This window comes from Poecilia formosa, unplaced genomic scaffold (genome assembly GCF_000485575.1).
Source record: "Poecilia formosa unplaced genomic scaffold, Poecilia_formosa-5.1.2 Scaffold535, whole genome shotgun sequence".
Classification (NCBI taxonomy): Eukaryota; Metazoa; Chordata; class Actinopteri; order Cyprinodontiformes; family Poeciliidae; genus Poecilia; species Poecilia formosa.
The window spans coordinates 140951-156934 of record NW_006800474.1 but is presented as its reverse complement, the minus strand read 5'-3'; the positions used below and the strand labels follow the sequence as shown (position 1 = coordinate 156934).

Below are 15984 nucleotides of genomic sequence, written 5' to 3'. Positions count from 1 at the left end.
AAATGTTTTGTTCTTTCACTTGTTGTGTTTTTTTCAAATATCTCAATCTTAAGTATTAGTGTATTAATGTAGCTTATATAATGAAATAAAAATAATTTACTCTGTTGGAATTATTTTCACTCTTTGCTGTCAATAGCAGAGTTGACATACTGAAATATTTTTTTCTCTGGAAAAAAGTAAGAAAAATATGTAGTTTAATGTTTGACAATGACTGATTTATAAATCAAGTCATTTCTCAATAACGCATAAAAAATAAATACAGGAAAATTATTTGTCTTGAAATGTTAAATGTACATTAAATCATGGAATCGTGTAAATGTGTTCTTTAATAAAACACTGTAAAAGTGTGTGTCTGTTCATCAATGTCAATATAAAAATTAGAATCATTTCTATCTAATAAAAACATTGTGCTCTTTATTCAGAAATCCCCAAAACAATTAAATAATCACATCAAAAGTTAGAAACTCTGTCTTTTGTCATTTCTTTGATTACCAAATATATTAGTGTGTGTGAGGAAATGTGTCAATGATGGGTATTAACTTAAAATACATTGTAGAACTTTATAAAGTGGGAGATAGGAGGGGGGTTTGTCAGTTTGAATCTCTGAGCTCAGGAATCCATTATGGGGTCTGTCTGGCAATAAGAACATCTATAGGAAGTCATGTATTCCCAGTTTAATAACCATTCTTAACCAAACTAAATGACAACATTTACCTATGGCATTCAAAGTGCTTTATTCTGTACACACCTTGTTGATATTGTGATTGAATTAATGTGTTTTATTCTTTAGTTTTAAAGAGGTTGGAAAATTTCCACCTATTTTGATGGACAAAATAACTTCCTATATATAGAATCAATATAAGATCCTACCAACAAAAAGGCTTTCAGAACAATTTCAATTCTTACATGAATTTGTTTAACAGTCCTAGTTGTTTGCTCATGCATTGTAATGAGCAAACATTACAATGCTTGGTGGTCCAGAACATCATTCATCTATTTATTGACTCAATTTATTTTCTTTAAAAAAAAAAATCTAAAATAATATTTAATAGACCTGATGAGTCACAGAAATGTAGGTTAGCAGTTTATAGTTTGAGTTTCTAAGTGTAATTAGTCTTCTGTTTTCTGTCACTGGAGGAGATGGGATCTCAAATTCAGGCCTTGAGCCAGTGTCCTGCAACTTCTAGAAGTATTCCTGGTCCAACACACCTGAATCAAATGGCTGCATTACCTTCTCAGAATGCAGCCAGGTTCTCCAGAGTTCAGCTAATGACTTCATTATTTAACTCAGGAGTGTTGAAGCATGGACGGATATAAAAGTTGCAGGACACAGATCTGGCCTGGAATTGAAGATCCCTATTCTGCAGTCTTTATTAGATTTAGGAATTTAGATTTTGATACCATGTCTTATAGCAAGTGGGAGATTACAATATTTAAAAATGGAAAAAATTAATTAAATTAAGTTGGGTTGTTTTTTCTTATTCTTCTTGGAATTTTTTTTAAATTTTTGCGTTGGGCCATTTTTACCCCAGAGCTTTGTTAAGAGATGAGAATTAATTGCCATTATGCTCCCCAGTTAGAAGTTGACAATCACAAGTTTCTTTATATTTCAGAACAAGTTGTTCAATATTTGTTAGGAAGGATTAACATTCTGTATTGGAAAATTTAGACAGATGTAGCTGATTATAGCTTTGTGGAAATAGGCAGTCCTTTGCCAGAGCATGTTTTTAAGTACCCCAGAATGGCTATCACAGGAGATTCAATAATTCCTTAAACATGCATCTTTCATGCATGAAAGAATCAAAGTAACAGTTTCTGATATAACACTAATCATTATATTCATCCAGCCATCCAACACGCTCATCCTTGCAGATAACATATGGAGCTAAAAACTATTTTACCCTCCTCAACCCCAAATTATAACCTCCCCACCCCAGACACGCACGCGCACACACACACACACACACGCACGCTTCTCTTAAATATTATATTTTTGTTTTCTTTGTTTTTGTCCACAAATGTATGCTGAGGTCTTCTCTCACTCTCTTCTACCTATCTGGCCCCAGATCTCAAAAATGCTCCTTGAGGAGCATAAAGGAATAAATTCAGTCTAATTTTGGTTGTAACCTCAATTTTCTGATTACCATCACTTGAGATGTGTATTGATGTGTGTTGTTGCAGTTGAAATTTAATTGATTTACAGTACCCAAACGCTTCCCCATCTTTTTAAATTTCTTACTAAAAGATGTTGTGTATTTAAGTTCTTTGGATGATTCCATCTCACTACTTAGTAAGTATACTAATTACTAATTTACCAATGTAAAGTGACATTATGGTCCTCAGTCTATAACAGTTGGTGGCAGTAATGCAGAACTTCAATGTTTGCCAACTACCAATAAACACTAAGAAGAAGAAGATTTTTTTTGAGGGGGGGGGGCGCTGTGCATTCTGGGAACAACACAACGACTTCAAGATGGCGGCGAGCAGAAGGCTGGCCAAGGTAAACGTTTCCGTTTGAACTCTATGATGCATTCTTCTTAATATGTAGATGCCTTGTTGGGGCCAAACTTCGTGATCACATTGTGTCTAAGAGCATACAAAATAATGAAACAGTTCAATGCTGTACTTACTGTCTTAATCTTTAAATCTTCGGTTAACGAGAGGTCATGCTGGTCGTCCAGCCAGGCAGTAACGTTGTGGTGATCTGCGAGGAGGCCAATAAATTCATGGCTAGCCCTCCTAAGACATCCATCTTATGGATTTTGTATACGATTGGGTATCGGTTGCACCGGTGCTTTGATTAAAGAAGTCGTGGAAATTTGATGGTTTTGTTGTTGTTTTTTTTTGTCCAAACGTATATGATTTCAGTGCGAGACTGGTTAGGCAGTTTATTATTCTAAGATGGTAATAATTCATCACTCCGGTGGTTTAAGTCGATCACACCCTACAGGATAGTTATTAGCTGTGAATCCTGGGTAGGAAGTTTAACATTATGGAAACGAACTTCCATTTATTCTTTTGCGTGGAGTTTTGTTTAATCAACTGTGGTGCACTTTGTTTTACAAAACACTGTTTTTTCAAAAATGCGGTCTTTTTGTATTGAGGGTCACATGACTATCAGAGTTATTAGTCACTTGATGAAGTCACATAAACTCTTATTACCTAGGAAAATACCTAGATAAAATCTGTTCATACAATTTATTCCTCCAAAAGACAAAATCACCAAAAATTTGATCAGTATATAATTTTTGATGTGTTTGAGTTGTAACAAGAAAACAAAACTGATGAGGCCAAAAGGATCATATTATCTGCTTTTTTGTACTTCCAAGATATAATTGATCATTCAATTCGCTTTAAAAACACACCTAAACATTCAATTAATGTTTAGGTGTCTGGGGTGGGGAGGTTAGTCAAACAGGATCAAAACTTATGTAAGGAACTCTGGTAGGTATAGACAATATTATCAGCATGGTGTCTATATCGGCTGATATTAGCTGTAAAATTTAATATTGGACATTGGCCATACTGTCAAAATAATTCACTGATATAAAAGGCGTTGTTTTTATATGATAAACCAGTGACAATGAGTCCTGCAGCACAGCATCATAAACTGCTAAGCGTTAATGCATGACTGATGTGCTTTTTGCTTGTGAACAAGTAGAGTTTAGTTTTGTGAAGACTTACTGTTTGAGTATTGTTACTGTCTTAGAGAGAGCAGATGTTATGAATAAATTTGTCATTAAACATAATAAGTTCAAAGTGTTACATCATGTTCATCCTTCTTTTTAGCATTTGCATTGATAGCAGGCTAAATTGGCAAAGAATGCAATATTTTAATTTACACAGTAGAGAGAGTCATATTGTTTCAGTAAGTAGGTATAAGAAAAAATATTGGTATCAGTTATCGGCCAAATGAGTTTTAGTATATCGACATATCGAATATCGACCAAAAATCCAGTATTGTGCATCCCTAAACTCTGATTAGCAGGGCCAGTGTCACTTGAACATCTGACTATTTTGGTAAGAAGCAAATGCATCATGCCAATAGAAAATGAGAAAAGAATTTAGTCTGGACCTCAGAAAGAGAATAGATTCTTATTGTGTGTAGTGCTGCAGCTATGATTATTTTAGTAATAGAATATTCTGCCAATGATTCTGGCAATTAATTGGCAATTGACAAAATTGTCAGGTTTGGCAGTGACTGTTTATTTTATAAGTAATGCAGCTTAGCCTGCTCTGCCACAACTGCTCAGACTAGTTACCATGGTAACTGATGATAAACAGTTATTTCTCCACCATTAAGCAGCTCACACATGAGGATTGACCTTCCCTGTAGCTCTGATTAGTTGTTTTTGACTGGGAGCAGTACAGTAGGACCACTGGAAGGAGGTGGAGGGTGGAGAAGCTTGATTTTTTTTTCACAGATTATCTGTCTCATGCTGTCACAATATGGTGACATTTTTGACAAATAGTAAAAACATAATTTTTATAAAAGTTATATACACCAGCTTTGGATAATATTATATTGCTATAAAATATTGCTACTCTTACTTGAGCAAAATTTCTGGATACCCACTGTCAATAACTTCACTGAATGAAAAACAAATATGCTTTAAATGCATATTTAACCAAATAAGCATTTAAAGACAAGACACATACAGTTTGTTAATGTGAGACCCCTTCTTTAAACACAAGCTTCTTCATTTTCTATTTGCTGAGCTTCTTCCAAATGTTTTGTTGTGTCTAGAACAACTGTATGATGCATTATTCCAAAGCATCAGGAGACAAGCTTTGTTGCAAACTAACATAAGCATTGCAATAAACACAAGGTTCAAAATCATTGGGGAGAAAAATAATTGGTGATGTCATCAGGGATCTCTGGTGGTCTGCTGGCCTGAACTGGAGTTGATGTTTCAAGGAAGACCATTGTCTTCCATTGTCTTCCAAATCCTGCTTTTTCCTTCCTTTTGTGATTGGAAATTGTAGTCAGCTGCATTGCTGGTACTCGGCTAACTACATGCGTTGTTTTAAGGTAGTAAAACTATGTTGTATTTCCTAACCTCCCTTTTTGCACCTGCCTTTTTAATGAGCTCTTCCCTTGTGCTAACAGCCGCACTGCTTCCTGTTGGCTCTGTTTTGATGCAGGCTGGTTACGTCATCAACAAGCATTACCGCAGTTAGGCGGTAGATTGCAGATCGCTACCGTAGGAAAATTTCTATCGTTTCTACTGTATGCCGTTTATATTGCTCACACCTATAAGTGAGGCAGTGTAGCAGTGTAATTCAATGGTGTAAACTGCAGTCCTCTGACCCTGGAGGACTTGAGTTCAAGACCACTGATAAAGAGGTTAATTGTTCTTAGAGTGCTCTATCCATGCATAGAAATTTGAGTGGAAAGAAAGAATGTGGTTGGAGAGTGCACCTGGAAAAATCCATCTAAGAATCTGGGGGAGCTTCACAAGGAACATACTGAGGTTGCAGTCAGCACAAGAGCCACTGCAAGCCAGGGATGAAGTGAAGACCCAGGTTGAGGCCGAATGTTTGTCTTAGACAAATATTTTAGGACATTGCTTTTTATGTACTGTAAAATGCAAAAATTAATGAAAATGTAGTCAATTACTCAACCAACACTATTCTTAGTATTGAACTAATAATGGTCATCATAAGATTGCAGGTGTTTGCGCAGCCAAAGCTAGGTCGCACTGCTTGTTATCATTCAGACGTGCTCTTTTAAATTGAAGGACCAAATGTCAGCTGTTGTTGTAAGCATTCACATGCAACACAGTTTTGCAGACATTAGCAGTAAGTTGTATTGTTTCTAGGCCTGTCGCGATAAACGATAAATCAATTAATCGCATGATAAATTAAAGCTATCGACCTCATTTTAATTATCGGCGTTATCGTCTCTTCCTGCCGTTTTTTCTTTCTCTTGATGACACTGAATGAAAAAGGGATCGACTCTGGTGTTCCACTGACCCTCCCTTCCTCATTTCCTTAGTGCAATGTCCAGCGCACACTATACGAGTTGTCGGCCCATTTTCAAAACCTGAGAGACGCATTAACCGACAGAAATCCTAGGTATAACAGTTTGATCGGGTTTGACCGTGCCGTGTCAAACAATGGGCACAAAATAATGGCTAAAAGCCCAATTAACTAATTTTAAAATCAGGCATTAATCAATGCTTTACTAGAATCTAGCTACAATGCATGTGGCTAGAGTCAGCATAAAGTTCTGACTGAATGAAAATCATTATAACCTATTTATGTCACGTTAACGAAGAACAGCTGAAAAGTTACCGGGTTCATCAACTGCGGTAGCAATTTGGCTCCAGCTCCTCTTCTTGTCATTTCCATATTCTTTGCATGAAATGTTGAATACATATTAATGTTGTTTCCACATATCATCTCCGATGTCCGCTGGACCCTAAGGTCAGCTGTTTGGGATTCCTCTCATAATTTCCCCTCAGAAAGCACGGAGGAGAATCCGCGCTTTCTGATTGGCTACCTGTCACATTCAGCATTAAGCTCCCAGTCGGGGAAAACCCCTGATTTAGATCGGAGCGGCCACAACAATCTACCGAAACACACCATACACTACAGGATGATCGGTTACGAAATCACCAGCGACAATCTTAGAACAGCCAACGTTCTAAGATTGTCGTAAGGGGAAAATGGGGGCAAAAAATCGTGTAGTGTGAACTACAGCATTAGGTGGTCGGATGTGCCCATCTTCTCTATTTAAATCTAGTGATTACTGAAGGTCAATATAATATACAAACTTCATAATCTGCACTCTTTTGGTTGAATGCAGTATTTATTTCCACTTTGGCTTTATGTTGTTTACTTTTTATTCAAGTACGTTTTTTGTTAATGGATACTGAGAATCCTTTTTATTTTTGTTTTTGTTAATTTAGTTTATCAGTTCCAGTGTTATGTGTTCTTTTGAAAATAAAGTGTATCTAGCTATGGCAGGAAATCGCATGCATTATTACGTCATTTCCATTAAATCAGTGTCAAAAGGTCTTGAAACAATATTATCGTTTATCGCAGTAATTTTTTAGACAATCGCTCAGCAGAATTTGTTATCGTGAATTTGTTTCTGAGATGGTGGACTGCAGCTGTGCTGGGATCACTATGTTGCTTTTAATTCAGATCTTGTTGTTCGTCTGCGGGTGGAAATAAAAGGGAGTATTTTTGTAATTTTGAGAAAAACTATAGAGTCTTGACCTGGCTTTGACCCATTTTGTTCACCAAGACCAAGCCTGAGGCTTAACAATCTAGCAAAGGGCCAGTCTGTGATCCACTGTGAGCTCACACAAGCTTTGAAAAGAACAGTTACTTTGAAGAAAGTTAAGGAGTTCATGATGTTGTGGGAAAAAAAACTATTACCAAGTACTATCAGGTGAAATCACTCAATCAGGCTTATTCATATATTGTGCAGAGAGCTTGTAGGACAATCAGTAATGAAGGGGTTCTGGGATGGCATTGGATGACAAACTATTTTCAGTCATTCAGGACCAAGGTTTGTGAAACACGATGCAGCAGTTGAGGCCACAATATAATTTGCAGAGTTGGCAATATTTCTCAGATGTTGTATTACTTGAGTTGTTCAGTCAAATTTTGAGACACACATCCACAGACACTCAGCCTACAACAGATATTTAGACTTCTGATCTTATTTTTATTTTATTTTTATTTTTATTGATTCCCAAGGAAACAAATGTTACATAACATTTAGCCTCAACATCACATAGCCAACTTCAGCATTTGAGAAGGACAAGTTGACCATTACCTTATGATAAACAATACAAAGATACAACTGCTGGGTTTTTTTTTTTTATTTAAAGCACTTTGAAATGCCTTACTGCTGAAATGTGCTATACAAATAAAATTTGATTGATTGATTGAACTCCTCTTACCTGGGAAAGATTTTGAAGGTGGGAGTGAAAAATAGAATGTAAAAGAAGAAAAACTGAAATAGTAATGTAAAAACAAACTAAATAACAAAAATACACCACCAAAAGCATAGTATCAAGTAATTGTAAGGTATACCTATTATAGGAGAGTGAACCATAAGGGTAGTTTAATCAACTTTGGTCTCTGAAAATAAAATTGGGTCTTTAGAGTTCTACACATTCTACCCAACTTTGCCACCACAGATAAAATTATTCTGCCTTGTAATTGAGAGAGGCTGTTATTTGTTTCCATCTATATGTTAAATGTTATATCCATCCAGTTGTCTAAAGTTGGTTTGTCCTGTGATAATCATTTTCTTATATCATATTCTTTTTACTTGCTATTAATTAATTGGTCATCAGTAGGGATGCTCTGATCAGGTTTTTTGCTGCCCATTCTGATACTTATCACTAATGAGGCCGATCTCTGCCGATCGCCTGGGTTAACTGTTTATTTTATTTTAGTTATAAATGATACTATGTGATCTGGCGAAATTAAAAAATGATCTGGTAATAAATTCACCTAATTAACGTAAACATGCAACATACTTCCAGGCACATTACCACAGCTACTCAGGGTGCGTTCACACTGCAGCCTGAAGTGACCCAATTCCGATTTTTTTGACGTAATGCGACCTGTATCCGATCTTTTCATGGCAGTCTGAACAGCACAGGTCGGATTCTTTTTCGAATGTGACCCGTATCCGATACGTATCCGATTCAAATGCGACTTAACGTACAGATCGCATTCATCCAAACTGAACGTCACTGATACTCAACAAATCTCACTATTCTGTGTCCTGATACGTGCAAGCAGGAAGAAAAACAACAACCATGACGGACAATATGAGCATTAAGTTGTTAATGTGCTGCTCCGGCCGGACAACAACTTCAAATATGTAAGCTAAGCTCCACTGTTTGCCTCCATGTTTACTTCCACAAACACTGAGCACTTCTTCTTTTTATGGCAGTTGGCAGAACACTGAGAACGCTGATGCTATTGCGCCCTCTAGTGCGCATGTGGGATATTTTCAGGTCGTTTGCCCGTTCACACTGCAGAACGCGTACAGGTTGCATTTACTGGCAGTGTGAACAGCCCCGGCAAAAAAGTCGGAATTGGGTCACTTCAGCGAACACAGATTAAAACACTCGGCCAGACCTCCAGTGTGCAAAGAAGTACGTCTAATAGATTTATAAGGTATGCGTCTTATTAATTTTAGATTGTCTTTGAGAAGAAAACATTGACTTTCTTCTTGGTAAGGTTAGCTTTCCGTGATTCAAGCTAATGCTAGCTTCCTGTAAGTTAATGTTAGCTAAAGTTATCAAACTCCATAACTGTAAGGTTAGCCCTTATTCATAAACGTTTTTGAAGGCAGGCAAATAGATTTTTCCCTCCAATTTTAATTTGGCAAATGGTAAGCTACTATATTAGTCAAAGTTACCCTTTGGGTGTTTTATTTAGCAGCTTGACGGATGTGATGTGGTGCTTGTGTTCTTGGCTTTGCCAACTTTAACCACATACAGACTCATTTTTGCCTAAGAACACATGGTAAGGGGACAAAGGACGCTACTGAAGACATGCTACAGGTGTGGAGGAGACTTATGAGGACGAGCCATGGTACAGTGACTGGTACAGTGACTTCTGGTACAGAAGAAGTCACTGTACCAGAGTATCTGGTTGGAAATCCTTCAGAATGCTCATTAAGTGAAAAGATACACTCGTGTGCCTAAAAATATACATTACGTTTTGCATTAGGAATAACAGTGGTTGGAACTTCTGCCAAACAAATATTTGGTCAGAAAGTTTTGTTCAGCTCTCGTCATTATTTTACTTGTACTAAGAATAGTACATGTAATAATAATAGAATTTACAGAGTTTCCCCTAGTGTATTATAAGCCTGGCGGGTCGCTAGCCTTTACGAGTTTGGACACACCTTTTCATTCAAAGAGTTTTCTTTATTTTCATGACTATGAAAATTGTAGATTCACACTGAAGGCATCAAAACTATGAATTAACACATGTGGAATTATATACTTAAAAATGTGTGAAACAACTGAAAATACGTCTTATATTCTAGGTTCTTCAAAGTAGCCACCTTTTGCTTTGAATACTGCTTCGCACACTCTTGGCATTCTCTTGATGAGCTTCAGTCACCTAAAATGGTCTTCCAACAGTCTTGAAGGAGTTTCCAGAGATGCTTAGCACTCGTTGGCCCTTTTGCCTTCACTCTGCGGTCCAGCTCACCCCAAACCATCTCGATTGGGTTCAGGTCCGGTGACTGTGGAGGCCAGGTCATCTGGCGCAGCACCCCATCACTCTCCTTCTTGGTCAAATAGCCCTTACACAGCCTGGAGGTGTGTTTGGGGTCATTGTCCTGTTCAAAAATAAATGATGGTCCAACTAAACGCAAACCGGATGGAATAGCATGCCGCTGCAAGATGCTGTGGTAGCCATGCTGGTTCAGTATGCCTTCAATTTTGAATAAATCCCCAACAGTGTCACCAGCAAAGCACCCCCACACCATCACACCTCCTCCTCCATGCTTCACAGTGGGAACCAGGCATGTAGAGTCCATCCGTTCACCTTTTCTGCGTCGCACAAAGACATGGTGATTGGAACCAAAGGTCACAAATTTGGACTCATCAGACCAAAGCGCAGATTTCCACTGGTCTAATGTCTATTCCTTGTGTTCTTTAGCCCAAACAAGTCTCTTCTGCTTGTTGCCTGTCTTTAGCAGTGGTTTCCTAGTAGCTATTCTACCATGAAGGCCTGATTCACACAGTCTCCTCTTAACAGTTGTTGCAGAGATGTGTCTGCTGCTAGAACTCTGTGTGGCATTGACCTGGTCTCTAATCTGAGCTGCTGTTAACCTGCGATTTCTGAGGCTGGTGACTCGGATGAACGTATCCTCCGCAGCAGAGGTGACTCTTTGTCTTCCTTTCCTGGGGCGGTCCTCATGTGAGCCAGTTTCTTTGTAGCGCCTGATGGTTTTTGCGACTGCACTTGGGGACACTTTCAAACTTTTCCCAATTTTTCGGACTGACTGACCTTCATTTCTTAAAGTAATGATGGCCACTCGTTTTTCTTTACTTAGCTGCTTTTGTCTTGCCATAATACAAATTCTAACACTCTATTCAGTAGGACTATCAGCTGTGTGTCCATCTGACTTCTCCACAACACAACTGATGGTCCCAACAACATTTATAAGGCAAGAAATCCCACTTATTAACGTGACACGGCACACCTGTGAAGTGAAAACCATTTCAGGTGACTACTTCTTGAAGCTCATCCAGAGAATGCAGTGTGTGTGCAAAACAGTAATCACAAGCAAAAGGTTGCTACTTTGAAGAAACTAGAATATAAGGCGTATTTTCAGTTGTTTTACAACTTTTTTGTTTAGTACATAGTCATGAAAATGAAGAAAACTCTTTGAATGAAAAGGTGTGTCCAAACTTTTGGTCTGTACTGTGTGTATGTGGCATTTTACTGGCAGGTCAGAATTATTCCTGAAAGAAAGATGGGTTTATAGTTTTTATAGTTGATCCACTGAACAGGGAGCGCCCACCAATCAGATCTCTGGCGCCTCAGCGGGCGGCTTGATCTCTGAAGTTTACCTTGGCGCGGATCGCTCATCTGCGGATCGCTGCTACTTGCTAAACTTAACTTTATGTAAGAGAAATTATTAATGACTCTGTTATTAAATTTGACAGTGTAATAAAACTTAATGAAATCTTTTTTGTTCCACTTTATTTCAGGTAGGGGGAAATATTAAAGACTGTGTTGTTAGTACTCCTGTCACAATAAAAAATAAAAGTAATTGCACAATAAATGACAAGAAACTCAATAATTTTCAAATTCTTCATTTATCATTCTTCTCTTTTCTCTTTCTTTCCACCAAAACTGGTCTTCAGTCTGGTGCTTTGATCTCAACTATCCCCTGTTTTGAAAGACAATTTTGTTTAGAGAGACCTAAGAATTCATTTTATTCATTGTTTCTGTTGGGTTTTTTAAAATTATTACTTTGGATATTTCCAGTGTCCTCTAGTTCCAGCGTTTAAATGTTTATAAGAATTTAAAGTTTATTGATCCTTGAAAATGTGTTATTGCATTTTTACTATGCCATTATTACTATCACATTACTTGAAAATGGTCTCAAAACAATATCATTTATCGCAATAAGTTCTGGGACATTTTAATGTCCAGCAAAATTTGCAATGGTGACAGGCCTAGTGGTTAAAGCTTTTGACAGTGTAGTAAGACATAACAACCTCATTATTACTGATCCTGCTTGTTCCACTATACTTGAGGTTAGGGGAAATATTGATGACTGTGTCGTTGAAGCTTTTTACATTGTAATAACACTTAATGATATCTGTAACTAGTTCAGTGTGTTCCAGTGTGTAAGGGAAAATATTAATGACAAAACTATAATGGTTTCAGGACTGTCACAGTTAAGATTAACTAGAATTGAGAGGATAATGTAATCCTGCAAAAATACATAACTTTTTAAAGTTTGGTAAAACACACCTGCTGGATATATTTATGACAGATGATGATTCTTGGTTAATGTCAAGTTGTCATAACAAGGATATTTTTCTCCCAAGATAATGACAAGACATTTTAAACAGTGTCAACTTTGTATTAAAAGTGTCATTTACCAAATGACACTTAATGACAACAGTCATAAATATTCATGAAGACTCCTTCATGTTCATGACAGGTGTTATGCCATGTTTAAGACAGTGTTATGCACAGCCCTTCAAAATAAGTGTTACCAAAAGATTTCAATCAGTTATGAAGTGGTCAAAAGCTTAACCCCACACTGTACTGAGAGAAGTGAAGCAAAAGGGGCCGAGCTTTTCACATTGCTAGAAGTGTTTTTTTGTTTGTTTGTTTTTAGCTGTAGACACTTCCTTTTTAACAAATAAACTAAAAGAATGCTATTTTATTGGATTTTAGCCAAGTTATATTATTTTAAAATAAATTGAATTATTTTCTGCATCTGTTATTGTCTTTCTGATATTGTATACTTAAAAAAGGCTTAAATGGTAAAATAAAAAAATCTGTGAAATGTGCCAGTTTTTTTTTTTATCTGATTAGTCATTGCAATAATTGATAAATATAATTGTTAGTTGAAGGGCTAGGAAGATTCTCGTAGGCTTCACTTCTACCTACTAAGAAAACACATGCAATCAGTGTTTTCTTAATTACAGATGAATAAAGCCATTACAACAGTAACAGATAATGTATCTATAATTTCAAGATGGTGCTTTTTTTTTAAACTTGAATAATTCTTGTGAATTTTACAGGCACGTTTCTCTATATCAGTTACCTTTGGCCTCATGCTTAAACTGGGAGCATGATACATTCAGGGCTGGTTTCTTTTTGTCTGGGAGGAACCTTTTCTGTTAATTTGTCCACCGCTTATGACCTCCTCAGCTTTGTTCTACTTATGTGGACAAATCATCTCTGTTTAAGAAGAGTCTGATGTTGTCACCAATCTTCCTTGCTTTGCTTCTTTCACTGCTTCTTGTGGTTCTCTTGGTTTCTTTGACTTGACCTGCCTCTGTGGCATTCTGTCAGTTTAAATTTTTTCCTCAGTCTGGTTTCCTTTTTCCATAGATTATTTTTTGTGTCTTCCTTAGATTGCCTCTTAGTTTGTGTGTGTGTTTCTATCCGTCGATTGATCACAGCATTTGTAGTTGAGACTTTTAATGTATAATATGTGTCGTGTTTGGTTTATTAGGAACTTGAAGAGATTCGGAGATCTGGGATGAAGAACTTCAGAAACATTCAAGTTGAGGAATCAAACCTATTGTCATGGCAAGGGCTTATTGTTCCTGTAAGAAGTTGTCTCTTTTTGTTTTTCTAGGCTGATTTGCCTTAATTTGGATTTATAGTTTTAATCATTAACTTTTCTTCCAGGACAATCCACCGTATGACAAAGGTGCATTCAGGATTGAAATAATTTTTCCAACCGAGTACCCATTCAAGCCTCCCAAAATCACATTCAAGACAAAGATCTATCACCCCAACATCGATGAGAAAGGTCAGGTGTGCTTGCCTGTGATTAGTGCTGAGAACTGGAAACCCGCTACCAAAACTGACCAAGGTTAGTGGTACCACATGATAAAAGTGCCTTTTTTTATCATAGCTTATCTGAGCTACCTGATGAAGCTAGTTGAGCTATTTTACCAATAAAATGTTTGTTTGTTTTTTGTTTGTCAATTAATGCTATTTTGTTATTGTTTCTTTGAAAACATATTTAAAAAGCTCTTGATGTCTCTCAACCTTTTTTGGGCCACCACCCCTCTGTCCATTATCCAGGTCACTTGACTGCCCCCCTTCAAAGAAGACGTAGGCTACTTTGCACTGAATATGCAAAGATTTGTTTTGTGGCACAAAACAAATCAATTCAAACTCTATCAGCTTTCTTGTTCTGATGTTAATTACTAAATCTTCAAACTAACAAGATTTAGCAACTAACTTTTATCTGACCTGCCCAGATAAAAGGTGTAAAAGATAATTTTTTTTATCTGGCCAAATTGGCCAGATAAAAAATGTACAACAATGCTAGTTTAAACTTCAAACTATTTTCAAAAATCTGTGTTCTGCAACATTAAAGCATTGCTAGAACTGCAACTATGTCAATCATAACTCATCTTCTCTTTGGTGTTTTTGACATTTTCCTGTGGTGCAGCTCTGTGCTGACTTCAGTAGAACGGGATGTCAGAGTATCATCTATAAAATTTCACTCATGTGGCATTCACTGTGAAAACCAGTGCTTTAGGTGGAAAAATAAAAGTTCCTGAGCCTTTTAATGCCATAAATATTGGACATAAACTTGCATTGTACCTTTACAAAGACCTGTCTATTGATTTATAAATCAATAGTTTTACTGTACAGAAATTACAAAGAACAAAACTGGCTCTTAATCAAATCCTAATGAGTTAAATTGAAAGTGTAATGGAGTCACTTATAGCATCATGACATTGAAACTGACATGAAACATAATATTAACGAAATAAATATACAAGATAAAATCTAATTTAAAACATGAATAAATTCCTTCAGTGATTCTTGAGAATAGGGACAAAATGGGTTTTAATTTTCCCATAATTTTTTTTTTTGTTATTTCTCAACCTTATGTATGCAGATATGACAAATAATGTTTAGGAAATGTAAAGATGCTAAGGTGCAGGCTCCCAGTTGCAACATTTTTTTTTTAAATTACATTTTTAATCGACCTGACCTAGAACGTTGTCATCACCATCTGACAAAAATAAATAAAAAATAATTTTTAATGACCCTATTAGTGATATTTTTACTCATTTTACAGACAAATGCTTCTCAAGAAACAAAATAAATATTATTTAAAACCAAAAACAACAAAAGTCCATCTGACGGAGTTGATACAGAACTGAAGGTGGTGACAAACTAGTGAGTAAAAAGAAAAACTTGATACATGTGAAGTAATGCAATTTATGTAGAATAAATTAAAATGAATTAATTGCACATTTAAGTGAGATTTGACAACAATTTCACTGAAAGAGTCACAAAAACTCTGATAGAGTTGACATCTGACGGAGTTGACAAAAAGCCAAACTACCTCAATTTATATGATGTTATTCTGAAGGAGGCCATGTTGTAGCACATCAGGTCCATGAAATCTTTACAGTTTACCAAAATTAAGCTTTTATTTCACAAAATTTCATCAAAGTTTTGTAAATTGTCAGTTATGGTGTTGACATCATGGTTGTGACAAGCAACTTGGGAATAAAAAGTTTTTTCTTCTTCTAGAAGAAAAAACTAGCTCTGGTTAAGCTAACCAGAGCTAACTAGCCTCTTAGCAAAGGAAGAGAAAGGAAGTGGTCATGGGGTCCTCAGAAGTTCTGGTGCCCCCCAATAATGCCTGATTTTTTTTACATTCTTTTCATTTCTGACGGTGTTGACAAAAACTAGGGACAAATTTCAATGGAGTTGGAAAATATATAAAAATGATTTTTAATTCAATTTATTGATACCTCT

The 15984-nt window shown here is 36.4% G+C and overlaps 1 protein-coding gene across 1 annotated transcript in view; it reads left to right on the top strand.

Moving 5' to 3' along the window:
• Window positions 1-2397: 2397 nt before the first annotated feature.
• Window positions 2398-15984, top strand: part of LOC103129316 (ubiquitin-conjugating enzyme E2 L3) — a 22617-nt gene continuing 9030 nt past the window's right edge. The window contains exons 1-3 of the mRNA XM_007540360.2: window positions 2398-2500; window positions 13703-13798; window positions 13882-14068. Coding sequence (XP_007540422.1) covers window positions 2474-2500; window positions 13703-13798; window positions 13882-14068 — 310 coding nt within the window. The 5' untranslated portion in view covers window positions 2398-2473. The remainder of the gene's footprint in view (window positions 2501-13702; window positions 13799-13881; window positions 14069-15984) is intronic.